The sequence below is a fragment of the Phaenicophaeus curvirostris genome, chromosome 6 (genome assembly GCF_032191515.1).
Source record: "Phaenicophaeus curvirostris isolate KB17595 chromosome 6, BPBGC_Pcur_1.0, whole genome shotgun sequence".
NCBI classification, from domain to species: domain Eukaryota; kingdom Metazoa; phylum Chordata; class Aves; order Cuculiformes; family Cuculidae; genus Phaenicophaeus; species Phaenicophaeus curvirostris.
The window spans coordinates 19,409,000-19,421,922 of NC_091397.1; the positions used below are offsets into that span (position 1 = coordinate 19,409,000).

The window sequence follows — 12,923 nt, forward strand, 5'->3', positions numbered from 1 at the left end:
GAGAAGAAATGGACACAGGTTCTTTATCAAGCCTGAAAACTTGATGCTTGGCTTTGTCCTGCCTCTCAGGACGTTCTGCTTAAAATGTCATGCATTTCTCTGTACAAGAATACCATAAAATCACAGATTCCATTGTTGCACATTGACATCCAACTTAGATGATATAATTACTACAGTAGATGGCAAACTTTGTTATAACCAATAATACACTGGATATCCCACCATTAGGAAGTGTTAAATGAATGAGTCTTAATGGCTAAGGTAAAATAAAACCAAATCAAGTGAATAAATCTTTTTTGTCTAGAGGGAAAAAATTCACTTTCCAAATTCCTTATTTTATAAAATACAAATCTTTTGTTTTCTATGACATGAAGCGCTGTGCTGGGATCTCTCTATTTTACATATGTGTGGTATACATATACACTATGTAGTTTGCATTAGAAACAGTGGAAAAAACCAGAAAAGACGGGCTATTGCAATATATGTTGGTAGATCAAACATGACTCACTCTTCTTGTGGTTTAGCATTAATGAAGATTATGGCCTGACGGTCAGTAAGCTCTTGCATACTTAGTTCCTCCAAAGATAAAAATTTCACTCCATGTTCTATCTACAAGAAAATTAAAGTAAAAGACAAAATGTTCTGTTCAGTTAAAGATGAAGAGGAAAAAAATATTTAAAAGATACTTAATGAGTAATTTTAAATTCCTCATCTTTAACAGAAGATTTACATAAGAACTTATAAAACTACTCAAAATATGTGAAATTGGTTACTTTTTAATTTGCATTTTCTTAAGCAATTTTCTCTGAAGACTCTTTAAAAATAATTTAACTTGTAATAATTGCTACTATGTCATTCCAAACAGTTCTAGTATAAGAAAATATTCTTGCCCCCGAAGGTTTTACAGCATAGGATAGAATTTTTAAAAGCAACCAAGTGCTTTAGGAGGAGGTATTTCACTGTTTTTCCCTAAGAGTGGTATTCCTAATATAGTTGGGCATTTTGAAAGGACCTTCTCAGATTTAAACTGAATACAGCACTAAAACGTGATACATAGTGCAGTCATTCTTTGTATATAAACAGTGCTCTGTGAGAGAAAGGGTCATGACCAAGGTGAAAAAACAAACTCTCTCCTTTATGTAAAACTAAGCAAACAAGAAGTCCATAGGTCATTCAGTATCAGGTGAGTATTAAGTATACTGCAGGGTAAGAGACTAGAACTACTAAGGTCTGAGAAAGGATCCAGAAAGGAACTAGGAGCTGCATAGCTTACACAGGATGGGGTAGAAGATCACAAATAAGGGACAGCATGAAGATGATGAGATTTCATCAATAAAGAAAGACCAGGGAATCACAGAATTGTAGAATGATTTGGGTTCGAAGGGACCTTTAAGATCACCCAGTTCCAACTTCCCTGCCACGGGCAGGGACACCTCCTACTGGATGAGGTTGCTCAAAGCCTCATCCAACCCGGTCTTGAACACCTTCAGGGAAGGGCCATCCATGACTCCTTCTCTGGGCAACCTGTTCCAGTGCCTCACCACCTTCACAGGAAAAAATGTCTTCCTAATATCTAATCTAAATGTACCCTCTTTCAGCTTAAAACTGTTACTCCTCATCCTATCACTGCACTCGATGATAAAGAGCCCCTCCTCAGCTCTCCTCTAGTTCCCCTTTAAGTACTGGAAGGCTGCTATAAAGTCTCTCTGAAGCCTTCTTCTCTCCAGGCTGAACAACCACAACTCTCTCAGCCTGTCCTTGTGTGGAAGGTGCTCCAGTCCTCTGATCATCTTTGTGGTCCTCCTCTGGACTTGCTCTAACAGACCCATGTTCATTCTGTGCTGAGGGCTCTAAAACTGGATGCAGTATTCCAGGTGAGTTCTCACAAGAGCAGAATAGAAGTGCAGAATCACCAGAAGTGATCTCCTGGTTATACTTCTTTTGATGCAGATAATAAAAATAAATTAGTATTGAAAAAAAAGAAAGAAATTCGTATAAAAGCTGGGAAACTTCAGCACAACAAAATAAAGTATTTTACATAGCCAGATTCTGGATTTTGCTATAGTGCTCTTACTTTTTCTAAATGAAGAAGGAAATTTTACACTTTCTAAGTAGAGTAATTTATTTAAGTAGCTTACCTGACCACAATCATAGAATCCATCAGTAATAATATTACTTGACGATAAATATCCCATCCGACTGTACTTTTGGGGAAGATTGTTATCAAGCAGCTTTTCCACAGCAGCTTCACTAAATTTATTTTTGCGGCTTGTTGATTGATTTATTTCTTCTAGAACGTCTAAAGCACTGTTAAACATAATATAAAGGCAAATTGATCATTAAATACCAAATAATTTTTATTACACCGTTCAGAGTTAGTTTTCAGCATAGTCAAGGCCAAGACAGATTATTTTCCAAGTGCTAGCCTGGTGCCCTGTGGGCCAGCAAGGAGCTGGCTGTGCTGCACAGAATTCTTTCTCTAGGGGTGGAAAACACCTTGCAGTTCTCAAAGGTACAAGCAATTCCTTTAGGCAGTTTTACAGTTATATAAAGAAAAGCTAACAGGATGCCACGACCTTTTATCAGAAGGATGTTAGGCACCACAGAGAATTTGAGAAAAGGTAGGATGTAAAAGCAGAGCAGAAGGATTAATGTTCAGAGCTGACTACATGATAGAGTTCAGGGAACCTTCTTCTCTCTCTCCTCCCAACTTGTAAGGCAGTTTCCAAGTTCCAGTTGAGCATTATGCAACATGTGAATCTTTCTGGTTTAGGACTGTTGCTGCGTTTGGGGTAGGCACAGTTGGCAGAGATTTGCAAAAGCATGGAAACACAAGCAGTTGTGTCAGCACCACTGGGATGGGAGGATTTTTGCAGCATGGAGGTAGAAACAAATAATTGTGGGGACATGGGAGGACAGGAATTCATTCCTCAGGCTCATTCTGGTGCTGAAACCCACATACCAGTAATTTCTGGCCTGAGAAACTTAAGAAAAAGTCACTAAGAAGATAAAGGAAGCTGAATCAGGAGACCATAACATAGTGCAGTTTTGGAACTCTTTAGGAAGGAAAACAACAGGAAAAAAGAGTGACACATTACTGTGTCACATGCGTATATTTAGATTTATATCTGCGTGTCTATACACATATGCAGACATTCTTCACATCCTAAGGAATCAATTTTATATTATATATAATGAACTCCATGTTTAGACTGCCCATTTCTCTCTCTGAACTACACAGGGAGCCCCAGCTGTGGACATTTACAATGTAGACTTCTGAAGGTACATCAGATGGATTCCAGAGAACAAATTTTTCAGACAAGGCAAATGACAACCTTCTCTTCTAGAAGACAGCAATGGGAGAAAACAGTGGGCCAGCAGTACAGGCTGTTTGTCACACAGCATAGTGCAACGAAGTCAGCTAACTAGCAAGTAATGCAGGGAAGAATTTTAAAGCAGAAAATGAGTAAGGAATGCCTAATGAGTACAGCAGTGTTGAAGACAGATGAAATTACCAGCACAGTGGCGTATTATCCTCATGTGGAGAAAAGACAAGCCAAAAAGGGACTAAAACAGCTGAACCAAAAATTCTGTGAAGACTCAAAAGCCATACAAAGGCTCATACAGAAATGGAAACACTTCCAACAGGGGAGAAAAACAAAAAACCCACAGGCAAAGTGAGATACAACTATTCAGGGACTCAAACAAAAATAAATGTTTCACGTGCTGCAAGTCAGAGAGGAAAATGTACGCCTGTTACTCAGTGTAGGAAGAAAACTCATAACAGATGGCACAGAAAAGACTGAAGTGCCTGATGCCTTTTCTTGCTTCAGCTTTCATAAAAAGGTTGCAGGCAAATGCCTGGCAGTAATATTAACAAAGAGGTGGAAACAGTAGGCTTAACACATCTAGAGTAAGTCTGAGGAGACAAAGTTATCAGTGCCTGAGAAGACTCACCTCATACTACCCTATGAATTGGCAAAAGCAACCTCTGAACTATTTATAATTATATTTGAAAATTCAGGAAGGACAAGCTAGGTGCCAGAAGAGTGGAGAAGAGCAAAGATAGTATCTAGATTTGAAAACTGAAGACTAGGAAATAAATAGAGATAATTCAGCCAAATTCCAGCAAATTATTAAACAACCAGTTTGCATGCAATAAGAGATAAGATAGTCAGAAATCCTTATTATGTATTTGTCGAGAATAAATCATGTAAAGGTAATCCAATCCCTTCTGTAACTGGATAGTCAGAAGTAAATGTGAGATACGTGTTGACTTTGATATATATTTTCACTTTAGTAAGTCTTTCCACATATTCCTACTTGAATACTCATGAGCAAGTCAAAGAAATATGATCTACATGAAAATAATATAGAATCATAGAATGGTTTGGATTGGAAGGAACCATGAAGGTCATCTAGTCCAAACCCCTGCACTGAGCAGTGACATCTCCAACTAGATTAGGTTGCTCAGAGTCCCATCCAACCTGACCTTGAATGTTTCCAGGGATGGGGCATCTACCACCTCTCTGGGCAGCCTGTGCCAGCGTTTCACCACACTCGGCCAAAAAAATTTTCTTCCTAATATCTAGTCAAAACTTCTCTTTTAGTTTAAACCTGTAATCCCTTGTTGTATTGCTATAGGCTCTGATAAAAAGTTTTTCCCCATCTTTCTTATAAGTCCCCTTTAAAGGCCACAATGAGGTCTCCTTGGAGTCTTCTCCAAGCTGAAAACCCCAAGTCTCTCAGCTTCTATTCACAGGTTTTTCTGGCCCTCCTCTGGACCTGCTCCAAGAAGTCCATGTCCTTCCTGTGCTGAGGGCTCCAGAGCTGGATCCAGTATTCCACATGGCATCTCACCAGAGCAGAGTAGAAGGGCAGAATCATCTCCCTCAGCTTGCTGGCAATGCTTATTTTGCTGAAGTGCAGGATATTGTTGGCCTTCTGAGCTGCAAGCACACATTACGAGCTCCAACCTTGATGTCCCTGATTATGTCACTCACATTGGTGATCACCAGGATATGTAGATAATACAAAGTAGTGCCTGACTGGTACTGTTATCAATAATATGCTGTCAAATTGGAAGGACACAAATTACAGTCCTACTCTGATACTGTCACAAAGAAAGGATTAAATAAGAATAGAGTTATATGCAAGATGTGTGAAATAATTACTGAGCTTTATTTGATGGTGGTATGACCTCAGCTGAAGTGTCTCATAGTACATAAATAAATGAGAGAATGTGTGATGAAATTACACAAGATTTCAAAGCAAAAAGTTGATTAACATTTTTACTTTGCCACAAAAACTGAGAAAGGGACATGAAATATGAGAAAATTCAGTAAGTTAACCTCAATTTTCTACAAAAACGTGGTTATTCAATCCCACTGGAAGTAGGACAGCATGTAGTTGGACTGATTTGCTGTAAGGGATATTTAGTACTCAGAAACCTCATTCAGCACTGGAACAGCTTACCTCAGAAAGTTACAAAATCCTCTCAGAATTTGTATTTACATTGAGCAGGCAAAAATACGTCAGTGTACCTGATTCAGTTTTACAATGGGCAGATGGATAGTGTCACATTTCAGGTTCCCTCCAGACCTAAATTTCTGACAGTGACTGCAGAATCCCTTCATAGATGTCTAAGTATCTGTCTAGTAATCAGAGAAATGTCCAGCAGAGGGAGCAGGGCAATTACATATATTTTAATTTAACGATTACTAGAAGAGTCACTTCGTTTAAGAGACCTATGTCATAAGTCTTAACACCTAAACCAGCTTTTGTAATTCAGATATTAATACATGGAACTTGGAGTTTTCAAGAAGGAATAAAATAGAATCTCTTTTATGTGATACTTCAGCACCAGCACACTTGCAGTTAAAAAACAGAGCTGGTAAACCAAATTTAGTCTACGTGTATTAAGTACTATTTGTTGTATGTTGAACTTAACCTGAAATCTTAATTTCAGTTTCATACATATCGGACATTGTAGTCCCTAATTTTGACTGATAAAAGCACATCTTCAACACAAAGCCTAATTTAGTCACAGAAACAATATAAGTTTTTATAATTCCAGACAGTTCTGTCTTCAGATTTGCATTTTTTTCTTATGAATTCTATTACTTAAGATCATTAGTATTTCATCTGTAACATCTATGGTGCAAAAGTAGTTTCTGCTTACCAAAATGTATAGCTTCACCTTGTCATTCTGCTATAAATATGTAAGGATGAACAATAAGAGTTTTCTCATAAAAATGTTCTCTGCCCATTGATATTATTTCTACTCACCCTAGCCGGCATAATTCAACAGCAGTTTCCTCATCACTTGCACAGACCATAACAGCTGAACAAGCATTTTTCCTGACTTCTTCGTTCTTAGAATGCAGCAATTCAACGAGGGGTCCCAGTCCACCAGCATTTCTTAGCTATAAAAAAAGAGAAGACATTGCCACTTACATACTTCATCTGTTCCAGCAAGAATCACGTGTGAAATTCACGTTGTGAAACATTCAAGCCTTGCAGACAAGCCATGCTGGGCTGGTAGAAAGGCCACTTATGGGGATTCTCTGTTTCTGTGAAGTATGCATGGGCTGGAGATAAGGCGAGTTTCACCATGGTTCGAGGCACACATCCCTTCTTGCTTTATTGGATTGTGTTGTGGAAACTGAAGAGCCTATGCAACCCAGGATAGCCACAGAGAGTTACACAGCTTTTTCTGTGTTTTGTTGCCTCCTAGCAACTCATTTACATCACAATATATTTGAATTTGTATTGTACTGTATGTATAACAATCTTATTAACATCCAATTCTCTTGTGTGCTGCAGCACCTTTCCTATACCCGCTGCAGGAAATATGCTCATTTGGATTTTTGACAAGAAAGACATTTTAAGGACACTGAAGAAGTAGATTAATTATCTATGCCCCTTATTCATGTCCTAATTAACAACCTTGACCCATGAGAAATCCCCAGCTTATGATCTCTGAATTCACACAGCATTATCCTTATTTATGGAGAGAAAATAATATGACCATTGATAAACAGCAAACAGTTCAACTTGCTGGATGCCACTGATCAAGGGATTAATTATATTTTGCATTTTGTTTAATTTACACTTACTCTGTGCACATGCAGTATCTTATAAATCAAGGTCAGACATTGCCGTTCGGGCCTTGAAAGAGGGTGACAGAACAACACTGAGGGAAAGTAAAGATGACAGAAATTCTCATCTTTGAAATACAGCTGACAGTCACAGCTGTAAGAAACTGTAATGTTTAATGCTCATAAACATGAGGATAAGATTAAGATATAGCCCTGGTTAAAGCTCACTGAAGCCTCTGGTAAGCTGTAAAACATTAATGCGGTACATACAAATAGAGCAGTAAAAATACAAATTAAAGAAAACACTTTTCAAGTTCTCAATATAAACGGAGCTACATTCAGCTGAACAAGCCTATGATGAAAATGAAAAATTAGGTACTATCTAGAAATCCTGTGACTTGTAGGGCAGACATACAAAATACAAAGATCCCAGGTAAGTATAACACCAACCTCAAGCTCTACAAATATTACAAATAACCACAGCCTTGAGGAAGAGTTTTACCTCAGTTCTCGCATCAGCATCACAACCAAACACAGCCACAGCAAGTGCTGCTTTGCTTTGCACTTGGCTGTTGGTCGAGCGCAACGGTTCTGCAAGCACAGTCATAATACCATGGCTCTGGATATTTACACGCAATGGCTCCTGCGTTGCTAGATTTGTTAGCACTTTGGCAGCATTAGCAATGGCTCCATCTCTCTGAGCGTTCAACATATTTACTAATGGCTCAATTCCTTCAGCCTCAGCAACAGCACTAGCAAAATCAAGGAGAAAAAAAGAAATCTTTGTTATTCTATGATTATTTTTCCTTCTTAGTGCATTACATTTACCAAGTAAGTTAGTATTATGTAATGTTCATATTCTAAATTACAATAGGAAATTGAAATTAAAAATTTGAACTGTGACAACGCTCTTTCTGATGCCTTAACGATATTTGAGTCACAGTGTGAAGCTTAAGAGGTACAACCTAAGCAGACAAAACAAGTTACAAACCTCTGGATTCTTTAATTTATTTGAAAACGGATTCTTTCCAACGTTTTGAACAAATGAATGAAATTTACATCTTTTCAAAGATGCAGAATTTCTGAATCTTTAGTTCCAGGCAAATGTCTCTGCAGAGTTTTATTACCTCTCCCCATAACCACTCTAGCACTATTTCTAATGAGGATTATAGCACATGTAATATCACATTGTTGTTCTTTGTGCTGTCTCTATAAATTTCTGTGATTGGATACTTAAGTAGCATAAGCATAGTACAGCAAGCTTCTGCCATTCTTACAGAGTAGGCTTACACGGTGCAGCTCAGAGCAATACCAAAACTGAGCTGGCTTTCTACAAGCCGATTTAGGTGGTAGGAGTACAACAGACACATGAGCATAAAGGTCAGGCCTGACTATGACTGTGGTTCCACATCAACTAGTCTATCAGCAGCAGATCCTGTTCAAATATTCCCTCTGCTCCCAGATGATCATTGCAGCTGTGGCTGAAGGGTGCTGCCCCTCAGCAGGGCTGGGACAAATGCTGGTGTGTCCAGTTTCTAAGCCAACCCTACAAAACAACCCATCTGCAAATAAAATTGGGGAAGATTGTTGGGATATTTTAAGAGATCATTTAAGAGATTTAGGTTGCAGAATAGTCAAGAAGAAAAAAAAACAGTTGAAGAAGCACTACTAAGGAAATAGTAACTGTAGGCAGGAGACAGCAGAAGGTGTAGGTAGCTGCACTACTAAGAGGGCACATTTGCAGATTATTTAGAACTGATATGCTGCAAAACTAAGAGCAATGTGGGCCTACATCTTAGTCCCAGCAGAAGGAACTGGCCTATGAGCACTTCATCTTGACATTGCTATTCTTCTTCTGGCACTCACTGGGACAGTACATTTTAAAGAAAAAAAAATCAATTTCATATTTAATATCTGGAATAAAGAATACATTTGAAAGCAGCTGGTGACATGGCTTATAATGACAGTAAACTCCTGACTACAAGTGATGCAGACCCAGAAGAGAGAACCTGTCCTGACTGAGGGGAAACTACCATACTCTAACAAATCGGAAAAAGCACTTGTTTCTGAGGTTCCACCTCATTAGGTATTTGGTATCTTTGTCATAAGCAAAAAAGACTATTGATACAAATGCAGTTTACATTCTTCAAATGCCACACGATATTCCATAACTTAAGATTTTTGTTGACCTTCTTGCTGAAATTTTGCTTTCTACTAAACAGGAACTTATTTCTTTGTCTATATCATCTTTTATCATCTCGCATTTGTTTCAGTGGTACTTTTTTTCCATCACACTACAAAAGTTGAATTGTCTTCCTTCTGAGTTTGTATATAAAATTTGATCAAATGATTTGAGGCATATGCCCATTTCAGTATATGCTCTTAGTAATTTTACATTGAGCTCATCTGTTTGTTAAACAAAAGTTGGCAATACTGTTATCAATCAAAATGTGCAGATGGCAATTTGAATTTTCTTTGCAACTGCTTTTTATACCCTCCATTTAGTACATTTTGTCTATATCAAAAACGTAACAAACTCTTCCACCTCTACACAAGCATATCTAAGCACTTTAACAACGGAAGACTGTACAGTTTTCCTAAGTTTTCTAAATTTCTGTCAACACACTAATAAGATAAATCTGAAATTTGTTAGTACTGTGGCAGCATTAGGAATGGCTCCATCTCTCCGAGCATTTAGCGTATTTACTAATGGCTCAATTCCTTCTGCGTCAGCAACAGCGCTAGCAAAATGAAGGAGAAAATCTATGCAGTGAAAATCTTATTTTTACTGTAACAGAATCTTATTAAAAAATCTAACTAATCTTTTGGTAACTTTCCCACTTACAAACTAAAGACTAGTTACAAAATAAAGCTTAGGAATATTCCATATACAAGAAACAGCTATGTTATCAAGTACTGTAAAGGCACTGACAAAACCAAAAAACCTCACTAATGCTGATGGTCGCGCTCATGCAAGCAGGACACAAAGCAGAATAGATGCCAACTTGTGCTATATAATCCCATTACACAGGCAACATGAAGCAGATTTTACTGTGAACTGATCTTAATGCAACTATCTCCAAACCACATTTTCAGAGAGGGGGATGCGGATACTCCTGAGCAGATACTCCTGGAAGAATCAGCGGAGGCCAACAGGATTTGTTAATCTGATTTCTGCCTCAGCAGTAAGGTGATGGCAGCTCACAGGTAGTGCTGGAACATGAGTGTAAGGAAGTCTGGCAGGCAGGCAGTAGCCCCCAGTTTGGGAAAACAGGGAAAAAGCAGCCATGCAGGGACTGAAGGTGAGTAAGGTTATTAGCTTGGGTACAGCATAAAGGTATTGGACCAGTTTGATTTTGGCTAATTAATCCTGCAGCATCAGGAACTAATGCAGGCACTTCAATCTCTGTTCAGAAGTGAACCTCATGTTTCCAGATCTCCTGCACTGTACTCCTCAGAGTGTCTTCAATTAGCTGGATTTCCTCCTATCTGGGTATCCTCCCTCCCATTCCCTCCTTGAACAGATGAAGTAGAGTTGAAAATGTTTGGTTTGGTTTGACGGCTTTTTTTTTTTATGGGGTGGGTAAGATTATTTTGTTTTGGTTTCCTCTTTTTTTTTCCACTTGGTTAAGGCTGTCTTATTTCTAGGTTCTCTGGTTAATATTGTCTTTTCTTCCACATGAAAATTTTATAGATGTTTCCAGCTTCAGCAGGGCTGTAGCTCTATCTAAGCTGCTGCATATGAATAAATCCCAGACATGTTGATTGCACATGTAAGGATCAGCTATGCACCACATGTACCACAAGTATTTTGGAAAACATCACATTCATAGAACATATAACAGTAACATGACCTGCTGGCAAAGTCTGGGAGAGATTCACTATATGTGCACACAGCCATGTACAGCAAGGCATGTCCATAAGCTATCAGATTTACAGCATTATACAGTATATGCACACATACCTTATTTAGGGGAAACATCCCTCCCTCCCCAAACCAAAATCAAAGTTTTTCCTGTATGATGTATATACAGAAATTTCAGGATTTATGGGACAGATCCACTACTTATGAAATGCATCAGTACATCTCACAGGTGTAGTATATTCAGTACTTCTGCAGTATACTTACTACATCCAGTAACCTGTAGGAAATCCTAATAAACATACAGTCCCTAACAGACTGATTCTGATGACATGTGGAACTGAATGATGCAGCCAATCACACTACAAGAAGATTTACTATAATTTCCATAAAGCCAGCAAGTACACAAGTACTTAACAAAAGAGCAAGGTGACAGCTCCTCCTGTGTTCAGAGCTGACCTCAGCAAGGTGCAGAGCACTGCCAATTTTCTCAAGTGCCACTCAACTTCAAAAAGGTTGAGAACCACTGATTTAGAAGATTATACATATTTATTTCAATCCTACTTCTACGCAGATTCATTTTGAATCACAGTTTCATGAATATAATCAAGTAGCACAACGGATCACAAGGGAAAAAGAATTCATGTTAGAAGTAACAACAGCAAGTAATGAGAGTTGAAGGTAAACCAATACCTTTGAGAATAAGATTTTAAGAGGACACAAACACCTGAGGGCAACACTGTGGCCTGATAACGTATGTGTACAGGAAAGGTTATAAGGGAATATGGAAGAATGAGGAACTCATAGTTCAACTCACTGCTGCCCCATAGCCCTCCAGAGAACACAGAAATACTGCTGGGCCACAGAGCCCCAGCTGCTGAAGAGACAGCAGTGCCTGACTTCAAAAGGGAGTGGAAAGAATGAATATGCTTGAGTTTTCAAGGTGTCGAAATACTGCAACATTAAGATCTAAGTATGGAGGTCTTCATTCCCTTCCATTTTGAGCAGAGATACACACTATATAGGGTTTTTTTTTATTAAAAGGAAACAACATAGAATCAGAGAATCAGAATCAGAGAATCACCAGGTTGGAAAAGACCCACCAGATCATCGAGTCCAACCATTCTTATCAAACACTAAACCATGCCCTTCAGCACCTCATCCACCCATGCCTTAAACATCTCCAGGGAAGGTGAATCAACCACCTCCCTGGGCGGCCTGTGCCAGGGCCCAATGACCCTTTCTGTGAAAATTTTTTTCCTAATGTTCAGCCTGAACCTCCCCTGGTGGAGCTTGAGGCCATTCCCTCTTGTCCAAGAAGTTTTACCAGCACCATCTTTGCTTAATGTGACCAGCACTAGCTTCTATCCCTGCTTCACACACATCCTGCTGAGATGGTGCACTTCATCACTGCTCCCACCATACGACTACACCCTCAAGGAATAAGAGCACCTTGGCTTCTGAAAAAAAGTATACACTCTTGTATGTGGGAAATGAGCAAATCATATAAATCCACAGCTCTTTTTCCTCCATGTTGTGTAAAGATTTGAAATACACCAAATCACAGAATGGTTTGGGTTGGAAGGGACCTTAAGGATCATCCAGTTCCAACACTCACGCCACGGGCAGGGACAGGTTGCTCCAAGCCCCATCCAGCCTGTCCTTGAACTCCTCCAGGGAGAGAAAATACTAGGGAAAAGGAAAGAAGACAATGACAAGGGGGAAAATATAGGGTTTTGCTTTCGCAATATCAACATGTTTTTTTGAAAAGTGGAAGCCATCTGAATCACAAACAAACAAGAAAAAAGACAAGACAGGTGTAGAAATCACAGAGCTCAAATTAAAGTTAAAATAATTCCAATGTTATGATTTATAAGCACATGGATATGATCATTGCAGTGCCTAACCTAACAGGGCTAGGTACTTCCCTTAACCAGGTTATATACAGTTCAGGCACCCTA

At 38.8% G+C, this 12,923-nt stretch overlaps 1 protein-coding gene across 1 annotated transcript in view; it reads right to left on the minus strand.

Moving 5' to 3' along the window:
* The window catches only part of ARMC3 (armadillo repeat containing 3), a 58,951-nt gene that overhangs the window by 11,671 nt on the left and 34,357 nt on the right, over positions 1-12,923 (minus strand). The window contains exons 11-14 of the mRNA XM_069859511.1: positions 7,603-7,852; positions 6,289-6,425; positions 2,139-2,307; positions 509-609 (exon numbers count right to left, since the gene is read on the minus strand). Of these exons, the coding sequence (XP_069715612.1) occupies positions 509-609; positions 2,139-2,307; positions 6,289-6,425; positions 7,603-7,852 (657 nt within the window). The remainder of the gene's footprint in view (positions 1-508; positions 610-2,138; positions 2,308-6,288; positions 6,426-7,602; positions 7,853-12,923) is intronic.